This window comes from Boeremia exigua, assembly GCF_020726555.1.
Source record: "Boeremia exigua strain MPI-SDFR-AT-0100 chromosome Unknown C7974scaffold_5, whole genome shotgun sequence".
Lineage (NCBI taxonomy): Eukaryota > Fungi > Ascomycota > Dothideomycetes > Pleosporales > Didymellaceae > Boeremia > Boeremia exigua.
The window spans coordinates 1,719,917-1,734,281 of record NW_025763522.1 but is presented as its reverse complement, the minus strand read 5'-3'; the positions used below and the strand labels follow the sequence as shown (position 1 = coordinate 1,734,281).

Here is a 14,365-nt window from a genome sequence, read left to right as displayed (position 1 = left end):
CAGGAGCCTCATCGGCCCAGCTCTTATGAACGCCAGCCGCCCGTCTGCACTGCACGCCGCGTCGCGCTCGCCTCGCACTGCTCGCCACCGCTGGCCTCACACCAGCGACCGCCCGCGCCCACCGCGCACTGCAGCCGCGAGCACGCCTCGCCGGCTCGGCCCACGCTGCGTTTCACCACCCACGCCGAACGCACCTCTCCCCTGGCCCACAAACATCCCATGCCGTCCCCCAAACTGCAATTTCCACTGCCGCGCCCGTCTCTCCAGAGACGCGTGAGCCACCAGCGCGCCGTCGCAGGCCCGTTGTGCGCGTCCGCAGGGAGCCATGCCTAGTTTCACCAGCGCGCCCACGCCGCCGTCTGTTTCGCAATTCGCGCAAACTCTGCCTTGCTGTGCCTTGCTGTGCCTGCTTGCCTGTTGTCTGTGCCTGATCCGCCTGCCTGCTCTGGCCGCGCCCGAGAACCCACATTAACATGCAATCCGCTGCGCATCACTGCCGAGTGCGGCACCCGCTCGTGAACCAATCCGCATGCACACTTTGTACATCACCCGTGCCCTGCCCCCTACTCAGATTGCTCCCACCCGATCGGCCCACTGCCTCCCCCTACACCAAACCGCTGCTCCTGCGTTTCATGTCCCAACACGGCTGGCCCCCGGCTCGGCGCCGCTCACGCACGACCCCAGCGTGGATCTGCCTCAGGCGGGCCTAGAGAAGGCAGATTGCCGATGCGTGAATCGCGCCCTGTGTGATCGCCGTGCTGGAAACGCGTGGCATGTGTACAGTATATATGGAGGGGTGCATGTGGATGGCTCTTCAGGCGTGAGTACGTGGAAGGGGAAGGAGATGAGGGTGCATCAAGGACGTGCTGGGTCGCGTGTGGACACTGCAGGTGCAGGCAATGGGTGAGGACTTGATACCGTCCGTATACGATAGCATTGAGATAATTTCTGTCCTGTCGCGTGCGCCTACGACTGGTATCGTGACACTGATTCCGCAGACCTGGATACCACTCCCAACGCCTGCCCTTAACGCCCTCGCTATGCATGAGAAGTTTCGCCGTTTCGCGCCCTCAGTCAGACCGATCAGATCCCGACCGCTCTGTTTTGACCGCCTCGTCCACCCTGTCCACCATCCGACAGTCGCCTACCGGAACAACCTCCTGCCGCCGGTCCTTGCAGCCGTCCTCTCAACGCCCTCGAGACTCATGCCCGCGAATCCGGCACCACCGCCGTCCCGGTCGCGCTTGTAGCGCCGAAGCGCTTCGCGCAGGTGTGCCGGCGTCAGCGGGCCCTTGTCGCTCTGCTTAAGCCTTTCCTGCAGGCTTGCGTCCTTGTCGATCTCGATCCAGAGCGGCTCGTTGCGGTCCACTTGGTTGATGTACAGGCCGGCGCTCTGGATATCCGCGTTTGTGGGCTTGTTACGCGGGTCTTTGATGTGTGCGGAAGGGCGGCCGAGGGACTGCGCGAGGACGGGCGGTGGCAGGTTGGGGTTGGGCAGGTGCGTGCGCGACACGGCCCATTCGTCGCGAACGGTGAGCGCGCGGTCGATCATCTCGCCCATGAAGGACTTGGTGTAGGACGTCACGGCGATGATGACGGGCTGCGGGACCGACTGGGAGAGCGTCTGGTTGACTAGCTTGCGGACGGTTTCACGCTTGAGGCGGATACGGCGGTATGTAGCGTAGCGGTCGGCTTGCGAGGGCGTCATGTACTCCATGAGGACGCGCTCGTGCTCTTTCTCGAGGTTTTTGCGGTCGGCCATCGACTGGCCGCCTTCGAGGGCTGTGTCCATGTCGTCGTCCATCATGTCGTCGTCGTCTTCCTCTTCGTCCTGCGCTCCTCCATATGCATCGCCATCGCCGTTGAGAGCACTACGCGTGTCACCCTTGCCGCCGCGCATGCTTGAGCCTGCGATGCTAGCATCGTCCGCATTCTTCTTCTTGCGCTTCTTGCCGCCTACGCCGTTGACGACTGATGACGTGGCTACGCTGTCGACCGACGGTGACCGGGAAAAGCGCGCTGGAGACCCGACGCCTTCAGTCTCTGGCGAGAAGGCGTTGCGCAGCTGTGAGGGTTTGCGCTTCTTGGTCTGCGCCGACGACAGCGACGAGATGCTGCCGCGCTTTTTGGGCATGGTGAACGACGACATGTGCGGCGGAGAAGCCATGGTGGCTGGTGAGGCTGCGCAGCCTGGGAGAATTGTGAGGTCGTGGTGTCGAGTAGACCTAGCTTGTCCACGAATTACGGAAGTCGCGTACCGCAAATGGCGCTAGTGCGCGCTTTCACCACGTTCGAATGTGCGTCATCCCGCCACAACGGTGGTTATGTCATCGGCAACCCACCACATTCAGGACGCCCAAGCAATTGTGCACTAGACATGAGATATATAGAAACCTAGCTACACCAATTCCACTACATCCACACCAAGCAAACATCACCTCCATACCCTGAACAACATCGAGCAACTCCGCACATAAAGACCAACCATGACTTCACAACCCCCACCCACCGACGTCCCACCAACAGCACCCCCAAACGGGACAACCACCACAAAAAAGCCTCAATCCGTCGACGACCTCCCGCCCGCAGCCCTCGACCTCGCCGCCAAACTCTTCGACCTGGCCCGCGCCGGCACCACCCCAACACTGAAACTGTACCTCGACGCCGGCGCCCCCAAGAACCTCACCAACGCGGCCGGCGACACGCTGCTCATGCTCGCCGCCTACCACGGCCACGCCGACACCGCCCGCATGCTGATCGCCGCCGGCGCAGATGTGAATGTGCTGAACGGGCGGGGGCAGAGTATCATTGCTGGGGCGGTGTTCAAGGGGTATGAGGACGTGGTCAAGGTGCTGTTTGAGGCGGGCGCGGATGTGGGGCGGGGGCAGCCGAATGCAGTGGATTGTGCGCGGATGTTCAAGAGGGAGGGTGTGTTGGCGTTGTTTGGGGAGGAGCTGGGGGAGGGGAGGGAAATCAGGATGGATGGGCAGGCGTGATGGTATGGTGTGATAGGACCGTGCTGGACGGGCGATGCATTGAAGTATTGTGTGGGTATAATCTGAATCTGCACGACATAACATGAAGAGAAGTGGAAGAGTATTGGAAGAGTAAACCTCGTAAGGTGATTTCAGACTGCTACGCTAGCTGCCTGTCCCATGATTCATTCCCGTGATGACCTAAAGAAACCGTTCCCGCTAAGCTGCACGCTTAGTTCTCAGCCAACAGGTTGGCGAAGTCCTGGCCGGACCTCTCCTTGGTGTGCTCAACCTTCTTCTGGCCGAGCTTCTCCTTGGCGAAAGCAGCGGCGTAGGGGTTGAGGCGGAGCTGAACCTGGAAGTTCTTGAGAGGGTTCTTCTTCTGCACAACGGTGCGCTTGGAGACGGCACCGCCACGGGTGGGGCGGAGGACCTTCTGGATATCGCTGGAGTTGATGATCTTGGAGAGATCGGTCTGCTTCATGATGGGGTTGGCGAGGAGGAAGTCCTTCTTGAGAGCAGAGGCCTCGGTGGTGGAACCGTAGATCTTGTCGAGAGCAGAGAAAGCAGATGACGACCAGACGATGAAGCGACCAAGGTGGCCACCGGGGGCGAGCTGGAGGAGGTTGAGCGAGTAGACGGAGCTGGTCTCGACACCGGGGATGTTGCGGAAAGCAAGGACAAGGTCCTTGCCATCCTCCTCGGGGTTGTAGATGACCAGAGGACCACGGCGCTGCTTGTGGCGGCGGCCCCTCATCTTGCCCTTACCAGCGCGGACCTTGCGAGAGTTCTTAGCCTTCTCGATGTCAGCACCGGCACCGACGGCCTTGAGAAGGGCAACGGCGGCGGAGGTCTTCTTGATGGCGCCATCAGCGAAGGCGGTCGAGGAGACAACGAGGGGAACCTCGGGAACGGTGGAAATAGCGTGACCACGGGCGAGGAGAAGAGCAGGGCTGCCAGAGGCGGCGATCGCGGAGGCGGTCGCGTAACGCTTCTGGTTCAGGTTGAGCTTCTGGTGCCACTTGCGCCAGACCTTGGTAGGGGCGAACATGCGACCGGATCGGCACATGTTACCGAACGCAGCCTGACCAGCGCGGTGAGTACCACCACCAGAGACACGGGGAATACGCGCAACGGCACGACCAGTTCCCCAAGACTCAGCAGATGTCTGGTGTCCGGCCTTCTCGGAGACAGCGTACGCCTGGCGGCGGTTCTTGTTCATCCCGCTGTGCACGGTATGAACTACGTCAGGGCGAACAGGAGCCTTGGAGGATAGGTTAGCAACAGTTTTATCATGTATTCACAGCGGTAATGTCGCCATGTATTCTCAGCGGCACTGACCTTGAAGACATTGGGGACAGCGATGGTGTCCTTGGTGGACTCGCCCTTGGGGGAGATGACGGTGACGGTCGGCCTGGACATGTTGGCGTCGGGAGTCGTGAATTCCTGTGGGTTAGTACAGAAGGCTTCGCGATGCGAAAAGTTCGTAGTTTGGCAATATCAACTTAAGCGAGGTGGGTAGCTTATGTAAATAGAAAAGTGGGTCTAGCGTGGGCTGCCGAACTCCAACATCGATCCACGCGACACAAGTGCTTGATCGAGCATGTCTTCTTGAAAACTAAAAAGACACAATTATTGTGAGATTGAGTGGCCACGCGGTAATATAATTAGACGTATCTCCTTTATCTCGCAGTCCCCCTCAGCTTCGCTGTGCTATTTGTTTCTTGCTAGTCGTCGCTCCTCTCACACTTGCTCTACTCAGGTCCCTGCAAACTCTCGTATGACTCTCAATCAAGTATCGCCAGGTGCAGAAATTCTAGCTCCATGATGAAAGGCTCCTCGTATGACATCGAATCATCTTTTCCGCCCCCTGACTCCTCTCTTGACGCTTCGGTCCTCGTGTTGCGCTTCGCCCTAGTCGCAACTGCCCTCTTGACACCAAGATATTTCTTCATTTCGACAGCAACATGGGATACGTTGGGGCGATGCATCGAGACGGATCTATAGTCGTTCACCTTCATCTCCAACAGTAGTGCAGTCAACCCATAAGTCTTTCTTTCTACCCTCGTTGATGGTAAGCCTCACTTCGCATGTTGGTGGTGCATTTGCTGGAAACCCGATTTGGTGCCATGGTTTGGAAAATTGCAGTGCGACAAGTTGACTGTTTACACTGTATCTTATGTCTGCCCCCCCGTCTCTTCTAAAATCTCGTTTTTCCTACCATCACATCCTCTCTCAACCACAAGCTACCAACTAATAAGAGAAATCTTCCCAAACCACCAAGTGACTTCCCCCAATTGTCTCAAGAGCAAGCTCAGACAGGTCGCGATTCTCCAGCTCCTTCCACAACTCCACTACCTGCCCGGCTTTCATTGGCATCCAACCGAAATAACGCTGCGGAAAGCGTCGCGGGCCCGAGAAATGTGATTCGCAGCTTTGTAATCTGCTTCCACGCACTTCACCATAAAGGCGTCAACATCAGACAGTACTTCATCGTCCGCCACGAGAAAGACACGGTGCGATCGGAGATCCGCATTCATTGGGTCATCCTCGTCGCCGTTTCTGTACAACAAACGCAGCTGGTCCATGTCCAGGCCTGTTAGAGCAGGATCCGAGCGCGCATCGAGACGGAAGAGGGACCAGATCCGTTGAACTGCGGGATCGTCTGCAGTGGCTTCACACACTCTCAGAGTCGATTTGTGTGCCTCGCTATGGATCTTTTCAAGGAGTCGCTGCCATTGTTGGTCGGTGGTCGGCGCATAGTGTGTGCGGTAGATAGTGTAGCCCCAGTGCCGAAAGCTATCTACGACTGCTGCTTCTTCTGAGTAATGGCGGAGCTGTTCGAGCCATCGAGCGGCATCGACCATGATTTGTGCAAGAAGAGGTGAGTCGATGACAGCCCGGGCTGCTGATATCGCTGGATGTGAACATCTTGAGATCAGTCACCTGCTCTCGTCTTCTAAGACGGTTAGTGTTTGACGTCGTCAAGATGGCTGAGAGAAATAGTGTACATCAGACAGTTGACAGTGTCGTGACAGTTGCGCGCATGGCCGCGGAGGATCGGACAAGCTGCCACCCGAATACTATTGGAAGCATGCGTGTATCTCGACGAGACTAGAGATCTTTCTGGGGGTCTGCATGCACTGGCTGTGTAGGTAAGTGTTCGCTGTAGCAACTTTTGAGCCACAGGCAGAGTCTAGGCCAGCTTTGAGAGACTTTTGGCAGTATGAACGTACAAAAGAACCGTTCATGCTTCCATATAAATGAGATCATTGGTATTTATTGCTTTGCTACGTACATTGAACGAATATCAGAACGCAATACAACTAGTCACTAACGTAGGTGGGGTTCGTATAGATTCATATCGAGATGAGGTACAGCAATGTCACATTTGACATGCAGGAGTAAAGGTACGTCTTGGATCTGGGACTGATAGTCAATCGAGTCTTGACGAGCTGCCCTCGATCAGGATTCTACACAGTCAGCACTATATCATTAGTCTGACATGACCGCAGAACCTGTGGATAAACGCAGATTATCACATGCAGACCCAAAGCCTGTTATGCGGGGCTGCATGGTATCAGACATGCATAGCGACCACCGCCACCCGAACCCCCATTACACATCTGACCATCCAGAATCAATGCCCGATAATCACTTCCATTTCGGGTATACTACAAATCTCCCGCACACCTATGCAGCAGCACTCTCCTCCGTGGACCCCTCCGTCGCCTCCCCAAACGCCGCCATCTTGAAATCATACGGCAGCTCAAATTCGGCCTTGGGATCGCCCTCGAACGGCACAAAGTCCACCAACAGCGAATCCTTGACTGCGAACACCGCGTCGTCGGAGATGTACTTGCTGCTGCGATCGAAGATTTGTGTCACAATGGGCTTGTGACCGGGGGCTGTGAGCTGCGTGGCGTTAGTGATGCTGCACATAGTAGACAGGGTGGAGCGATCTCGGCATACCAAGAAGTGGATGTGTGCCGGCCTGAACGGATGGCGATCCAGCGCCTTCAGCACCTTGCCTGCAGGCCCATCAAACGGAATGGGATACGGCACCGGCCTTAGGCAGTAGAAATCGTACTTCCCGTCCTCGCCCGTTGTGAAGCGGCCGCGCAGATTCATGTCCGGCTGGTCCGGATCCTGCTGCTCGTACAGCCCGTTGGGCGCTGTGTGCCAGACATCGATGACCGCGCCGGCGAGCGGCTGGCCGGTGGAGAAGTCTGTGACGGTGCCGTGCATCCACGTCCGGTCCCCGGACTCGATGCCATGCACGATGCACTCGCCCATGGCGAGCTGCGGTGCGTTGTGCCTGTAAAAAGGGCCCAGGATGGCGGTGGCGGTGGGCTCGTCGGCCGCGTCAGTGGCGAGCTTGTATGTGATTTCGTCGACGAGGGACTCCAGGCCCAGCACGTCGCAGAGGAGTTGGCCTTCGTTGCGCTTGGAGTCGGACATGCGGCCTGCTTCGTTCATCTGCGCCAATCAGCATCGTATGGGAATTGGTGGAGCATGGCACGTACGAGCTCGACGCCTGCCATCCATTCGTCGACTGTGAGTTCATTCTCGCGCGCATAGTCGTGCAGGTGCTGGATCAGGCTGTGTGTGAGCTGCTTAACGCGGGGATTGACGTTGGGCCCTGTTGCGGCGAGGACCTGTTGTGTGAAGGTAGGGTTGAACTTGTGCGCCTTGCTGTCTGACACTGCGGGGGCCGGCATGGTGAGCTATAGGGATCGAGAGGGGTGCTGGAGGGTGTCTGGAGCTGCGCAGCGGTTAGTTGTGTGTATGGGATTAGCAAAGTGATTAAGACGGCTACGCGTGGCCATGCAGGGCAGCTTTAAAGGGTCTGATCCGTTCAGTTGCCCAAGCTATGCCGCCGTAAGAGACGTGGGGCAAGCTCCAACGGTGGATGCGGGAGACAGCCGACGAGGTCTTAGCCGCGTGCACGATCCGACGTCGAAGCACCAATGAGGGCTATCATAATCGGCAAATGGCAGGTAATCCGCTAGCAGCCTTGCAAAGGAGCTGAAGGCGAGGCTGAGTAATATATTGTCAAGAAAACATTGGACTCTAACACACTCCTGCGATTCCATAGACATTGTGAAGCCCATCTGGTTATTGCGTACAATAATCATCTCAACGCCAGATCGCTAGCCCTTATTTTGATACCAACGGTGCTCACATCCGATGGTCGTGTCTGTATCTCTCCACCGACTACAGCATCCTCGACTAGCCTAGAGCCTCGGGTAAGGATGCTGGACATGAATTACCAATCTCACGTGAGCGCGGAATAAGTCCATAGCTCATGCCTATACCATGCCAAATACTAAATTCAACCCAAAGCATCTCAATCACTGTCGTCGTCCACTCGTGCACGCTTCGTCGATCGCTCTTCCTTGGGGTCTGTCATACCATAACGCTTCTCGCCCGTCTTCGACTCTCCCTTGACCTCATTGATCATTGCGTTGATGTTGAACGGGTCGTCTGTGTCCTTCTCGAACTGCACCGGCCCGTCTCGTTTTTCTTGCAAGTCAGCACCCTTGAAACCCTTGCCGGCTTTACCCAGCACGTCGAATTTGCTCGACTTCGTGATACGGTCTAACGTCTGGCCTTCGTCTTCTCCGTCATCCTGCTGAACAGTAGGACGGTAAATGCTGCTGATAGCGTCTTGAGCAGCGAACAGAGGCTTGTCGTAATGGTTGTCCTCGTTGATGCCTGCGTTGAACCCGCTGGACTGGTTGAATAACCGCGCGTCGTACATGGATTCTCCGCTTTGTGTAGGCTTGGCAAGGCCGAGTGCAACCTTTTCTGAGATGTCTCGGTTCTGTTCGCGCGCAAGCATCTGGATCTTGCGGTCTGTGCCCATCTTGGCCTGTCGTAGCTCTCGCTGGAAATCCTCACGACGTTCTTTCCTTGCTTCTTGTCGTTGACGAACCTCCTCCTGCTCCGAATCTGACTCCGAGTCGCTGTAAGAACGTCGGCGCGAGGCGTTTGCGCGCTCTTCGCGAGCCTGTTTGGCCAAATTGCGCAAGTGGTCCTCCTTCTGTAGCTTCTCCTTCTCCGCCAATCTTTGCTGCATAATGGCGCGCTGCTTGACCTCCTCTCTAGCATGCCTATCTGCGGCTTGCAGTGCCTCTCCGAACTGTGCGAACTTGTCGTTGATTGTGATGTCTTGGAGTCCTCGCCCATCTGCGGCAAGACGCTTATCGAGCGGCACCGTGTAGCCCTTCGGGTTCTTCCAGTTACTGATTGGCGGTGGAATCTTCCACATTTCTTGGTCTTCGGCGGTAAGTTTGCGAGGAGGTGAGTGGAGGACTGGAGGCGGAGGCGAGGGTGGTCCACGAGGAATGCGCTTGTGCTTGAACTTAGGCGGCTCCATGGGGTCGATCTGTCGCTGCTGGATCTTAAAAATGCGAGTCTTGCCCTGCGCCTCGCCCATCTGTGCTGTCGGTGTGTATCGCACAAAGGTCGGCTCATCGTCCTTGCGGCCTTGAACGTTCTTCGGCTTCTGCGCAGCAGTCTGCCCTTGAACGAGTGCCAACAGCGCTGCCTCTGTTTTCGCCTTCGTGGCCTGCACGACCTCTTGGCTTGGGCGATCCAGGTCAAGCTCGCCGGCGTTGGCCTGTTGTCGCAGCGGGATCAGGTCCTTGAAACTGGCCTGAACTATCCTGTTCTCACCGTGCCCTCTCCTCGCGATTTCATCGTACTTTGTCTTTCCCTCAGCATCTACGCGCCGTGTCATCGCGTTCGATGTGGATGGCTGGCCCTTCTTTCCCATATCGAGAGGGTATTGCGCAACGTGCACTTCAGGAAACGCGCCGCCATCTCCAAAGTCCTCGGCGGTGCGCGGCCGCCAGCTTTGCCTGCTGCCATACGGTGGTGGGCCGTTCTGTCGCCTTGCAACTTGGGTCTCGTACTGTTCAGAGCTCAGCACGCGTGTGCTTCGCGTTAGCTCTTCTTCTTCGCCTGTGTATTTCGGCTTCGGCAGCGACTTGGAAAGAGCGGCGACGGACATGTTGGCGGGTGTGGTTGGGGCGATCCTCGGATCTTGGAGCTGGAGTGTCGCAAAAGTCTAGTCTTGAAGATGTCAATGCCAAGCACAGAGGGTCCGAGCGGTGAGAGAACGGAGGGAATCCGCCGAGAATCCGCGCTCGCAGCCACGTGATCTCTTCAACACGCGACGAACCCGTGGATATCACCACAGGTGTGGATTTATTAACTGGATTCAAGTTGTGCCGGTATCACCATGGTGTCTCTGCCGGATCCACAGTCCAGATTCTAGTGCATAGTTTGGCTGATCAACCGTTCACGCATGCTACCGTTTGTTTTTCACTTGCCTGTGTTTCGGCCATATGCAGAAGACGTGCAGCCATGAAGCAAGACGCAATCAGCGCTTGTTCCATCATCATAAGCGCGAAATTATGTGCTTTTCCCAGGCTGAACCTTTCATGACCTAATATAGACTTTATTGTTTCGAGTCCACGACCCATGTCTAAATGTGGGGAGGTTCGCATCCTCGAAATTGTGAGGCTGGGTCTGTCGCATGTTACCCCTGAGGTCATGGAGAGGCTGGTCCCAAGCAGAGTTATTATGGCATTCGCGAAGTCGATGTTGTGCAACCTCAGGCTCGTAAACAACCACACGTCACCGTCCATCCCTTCGGCGGCCGCTCAACGCCTGCCACTGCTAGCTCACGGCCCACGGCCCACGGATAGAGTTGTGCTGCTTGCGTACGAGGTGGTCCGGACCGTGTCTCTAAAGCAGGATTCGGCCCTGCTCGACGAGGGTCCCACTGGCAGTGTCGCGCAGTCGCGAAGCAGGAAACACCATTGCGCACATTGAAGACTTTCTAGAAAGACACTATTCCGGTCGCGAGCGTGTCACAAGCATGCCGCGCGCTATATCGATTTTGTAATTGCACAGCGCTGAACCCTGCAGCTGCCAGCAAACTCACCGGCGCACCTTGCAGCCATGCCGGCTGTCTCTCAACCTCCGTCGAGTGCGCGACGCCCTGACATGCACCCACAAGCACCACCCGCCAAACACAAACGCTTCGCCTCACTCTTGCGCCTGCCGTCCTCGTCCTCGCGCAAAGAGAAGGACAAGGAACCGCCCCCAGCCGCCTCGCCGCGCTCGCGACGCGCGACAACAAACCCCACCACACCCACCGCACCTGCCACGAACGCGCCCTCCGCGTCGCCGTCCTACTTCTCCCCGCAGCCCGGCGCGTCCGGCTCAGGCACTGACCTGCGCTCGCCTGGCAGCAAGCGCCCGCCCGCCTCATTCAGTGGTCATGGGTAAATGCCGCTTGCGCCGATGTGTTTGTTTGGTACTGACGGTCGCACAGTAAGCTACCACCCAGCGTCGACTTTTGCAGCTGAGCCTGCACCTAGCAGTTGAGCGGGCCCCGGCCTGCTACACTACCAGGTGGAGCTGTCATGCACTACCACTGTTGAGCCACGCACCCGCCAATTGGCATGCGCGGCCCCTGGGACCTGGCTGACAACGCATCCAGGCATAGACAACTCGCGTGGGCCGCCTGTCACTCTTATCACGCGAGGTAACTCCGACTACGCACGCAAAAAGGCGCCCGCCACCACCCCGACCCAGCCGCAGCGCCAGCACTCGGGCCTGCCAACGCCCATCGCAGGCCTGCAGCGGACGGGCACGCTCGCCGACGACGATTCCGACACTTCGAGCGCAAGTGGAGTCACCGCGTCCATCACCGCTGGCAAGCCGACGCTCTCGCGACAGAGCACAGTCACCAGCATACGCTCCTCGCGCCACATGGCCATGTCGAGAGACGACGCCCCAGAATTCGACGGCTCGCGCAGCGTGTATGCTGCGCGGGGAACGAAGCGGAATGTGTCGGGCACAGAGAGCGAGGATCTCTTCATGAACATCGCCGAGGACACGGCGCCCAGGCTGCGCGCGCTCGATGCCGCGGCACGGCACGACCGGCTGCGCTCACGCATTGCCCGAGTCAATGAGCGCCATTCGATACCCTCTGGCCCGCACTCGTCCTCGCCGGCACACGCCATCTCCGCCTACAACACGCCAGCCGCGCGCCGCATACCGTTTACGTCGTCCACAGACCCCAAAACAAGCGCATTGCCTCGTCGATCCACAGCCCTGCCCACGCCATCCAGGGCATCCTACCAGTCCCCACTGTCATCAAACAGTCAGAATGAGACGTATCGTACACGCTTGCCTGAGCTGAACTCCAAGGCTTCATTCACATTTCGAAAAGACGCAGAGCTCACGCCAAGTGAGTTCCTTGCCTCAATGCGTCGGCCATCTGTCTCAGAATCTCTGCAGACGCCTCCGAAGCGCGCAGCCACACATCCTTACCGACCTTCGACTCTGAGCTACACACCCGTACGCAAGGAGCCAAGAACACCACAGTCAGAGTCGAGACATGAGATATCGTCGCATCACGACACTGAGTCGCATGGCTCGACTGGCCCGGCAGCTTCAGTATGGGATGAATTGGACGAGCTAAAGACCCGAATTAAGAAAATCGAGTTGGGAGGCGGCAAGACTCCTGCTACCTCGAACGCCGCAGTTGTACAGGCCTCAGCCGAACGTCCCCGGACCGCCAATACATCAGCGACGACTGTCTCCTCTTCCCCGCATCAGCAGCGTAAGGCAAATGCATCGCCATCAGAATCGACCATTGATGCGCCGTCGAACAAAGTACATCCATTGCTGAGGGATGCCTTGGCAAAGGCCAAGCAGCACACTAATCAGTCGGTATATCGCACACTCGAGACAACAGCAACAGAAGCGATTGCACTAGCGGAGATGGCTGGGAGCACAGGCATGCTGGGCTCGGCTGCATCGGTCTACAGCGGTGCCGGAGCAGCTGACAGACAAGTGCGTCGGAAAGCTGACAACATCTGTCGTAGCTTGACAGAGCTTTGTATAGCACTGTGCGACACAAAGCTGAGTGTAGCAGGTTCTGCGATGCGCTCGTCAGCCGCCGCAGTTGCACGCAGACCTAGTGTGCAGGTCAACGGCGAATCGCCGAGAGCGGCACGGGATAACGAAGATACCGGAAGTGTCATTTCATTCTCGGGTGTTTCAGGTGTCTCGGGTGTTAGTCCCAGCCGAGCTCTTGAACGCATCGAGGCACGCAGGACCAGCATGCTTGCGGCTTCTACCAGCAATCGTCCATCCAGCCAGGACACCAATAGCACATCCGATGCCATTGCTGCCTCACGTGTACAACGAGCAGGCACCAGCCTCAACCGCACAAGGCGTCAATCAGATGCAGATATGGATGACGACGAAGACGACACCCTGCGTGCGCCATCCCGTGCAATGACGGATTTCAGGCAGCTGCGAAGTATCGACACTAACACCAGCAACCATACCAGTTTCAGTGCCAACAACAACAACAATTTCGAAAAGAACAGACATAGTAGAACCTACACGTCGCAAGAACCAATGCCGGAGTTGCAACCATCACCCAAGTTTCAGCCGTCAGGCCTTCGGCGACCAACTGTAACAGGTGTGCCCAACGAGAACAGCCTCCTGTTTAGAGACAGTCCTCGACGTTACAACTTTGACCGACAGAGCTCGCCGGCAGTCGAAAAGCAAACAGTCGGTGGCCTAAGAGAGAGACTCCAGCTTGGTGCAAACCGAGCCAACCTGAATCGCAACTCGATTGGTACCACTGTGGACTTAAGTCGCAGTATGAGTCTAGGCAGAACGCGAATGAGGGGTGCGAGTACTGGAGAGTGAGCAGATGAAGATTTGATGCATTTTGTTTGAGCGTTTCTGACGATTGTAACGATATATACCCAGGTCGTTGTCCGGAAGACACGTTATGATGCAGTATTGCAGACGCACCGCACCGGTTCCGGAACGGTGCGTGACGGCATTACGAGTCCAGCGTCGTCGAGTGTAGTCACGATTAGTACATGGATGTAAACTTCGCATCTGTTGAGATTTGGAAGGCATGTTACAGCGACAGGGTCTCCTACGAGAACCATTCTAAAGGCGTAAAGGGAGCATTCAAGCGCGCATGATGGCTGTTTATGCATCTTCAACGCAGCGCTGACGAAGCTACATGTCTTTTGTACAGTATTACCACGCGCGACGCACCTTCCGTTGCGGACGCGCGATCATTCAAAATACAAGTTATCAGCAATTTCTCTGTGCCTTGCATGTGACATAGCCTCACTCGATCTTCACGACTGACTTTAGCCAGCACAGCAACACAACAAGATCTCGAAAATTGCTATCTGCGCCACGCTCTACGCGGCGCCGGCGAGCCTTAGTGGACGGTATGAACATTGGCGCGATGCTGGCCTGTGGAAACCTGATCTGGCTCGTCTGATGTTGCTGCACGCGGGACGATCACTGGGCCTAGCCCAGATGAC

The 14,365-nt window shown here is 57.1% G+C and overlaps 6 protein-coding genes across 6 annotated transcripts; 2 read left to right on the top strand and 4 right to left on the bottom strand.

The window, feature by feature from the left end:
* Positions 1-809: 809 nt before the first annotated feature.
* C7974DRAFT_173051 (hTAFII28-like protein conserved region-domain-containing protein) lies at positions 810-2,285 on the bottom strand. The gene has a single exon (XM_046136189.1). The coding sequence runs from the start codon at positions 2,165-2,167 to the stop codon at positions 1,145-1,147; it is 1,023 nt and encodes a 340-aa protein (XP_045998270.1). The 5' UTR covers positions 2,168-2,285; the 3' UTR covers positions 810-1,144.
* Positions 2,286-2,486: 201 nt separating this feature from the next.
* Positions 2,487-2,996, top strand: C7974DRAFT_412487 (ankyrin repeat-containing domain protein; the record flags this gene model as incomplete). The annotated part of the gene is made up of 1 exon (XM_046143649.1): positions 2,487-2,996. The coding sequence occupies one exon, from the start codon at positions 2,487-2,489 to the stop codon at positions 2,994-2,996; it is 510 nt and encodes a 169-aa protein (XP_045998269.1).
* Positions 2,997-3,207: 211 nt separating this feature from the next.
* Positions 3,208-5,842, bottom strand: C7974DRAFT_412486 (ribosomal protein L4 domain-containing protein; the record flags this gene model as incomplete). Its single annotated transcript, XM_046143648.1, has 3 exons — positions 3,208-4,239; positions 4,317-4,421; positions 5,438-5,842. The coding sequence occupies 3 exons, from the start codon at positions 5,840-5,842 to the stop codon at positions 3,208-3,210; spliced, it is 1,542 nt and encodes a 513-aa protein (XP_045998268.1).
* Positions 5,843-6,576: 734 nt separating this feature from the next.
* Positions 6,577-7,897, bottom strand: C7974DRAFT_173014 (Intradiol ring-cleavage dioxygenase). Its single transcript, XM_046136188.1, has 3 exons — positions 7,502-7,897; positions 6,948-7,454; positions 6,577-6,890 (listed from the first exon to the last, which is right to left on the bottom strand). The coding sequence occupies exons 1-3, from the start codon at positions 7,694-7,696 to the stop codon at positions 6,669-6,671; spliced, it is 924 nt and encodes a 307-aa protein (XP_045998267.1). The 5' UTR covers positions 7,697-7,897; the 3' UTR covers positions 6,577-6,668.
* A 1-nt stretch (position 7,898) lies between these two features.
* C7974DRAFT_173013 (SKIP/SNW domain-containing protein) lies at positions 7,899-10,134 on the bottom strand. Its single transcript, XM_046136187.1, has one exon. It carries the CDS (start codon positions 9,991-9,993, stop codon positions 8,326-8,328), a length of 1,668 nt encoding a protein of 555 aa, XP_045998266.1. The 5' UTR covers positions 9,994-10,134; the 3' UTR covers positions 7,899-8,325.
* Positions 10,135-10,620: 486 nt separating this feature from the next.
* Positions 10,621-14,133, top strand: C7974DRAFT_392868 (uncharacterized protein). The gene is made up of 2 exons (XM_046141722.1): positions 10,621-11,273; positions 11,493-14,133. Exons 1-2 carry the CDS (start codon positions 10,950-10,952, stop codon positions 13,722-13,724), a joined length of 2,556 nt encoding a protein of 851 aa, XP_045998265.1. The 5' UTR covers positions 10,621-10,949; the 3' UTR covers positions 13,725-14,133.
* The last annotated feature ends 232 nt before the right edge of the window (positions 14,134-14,365 follow it).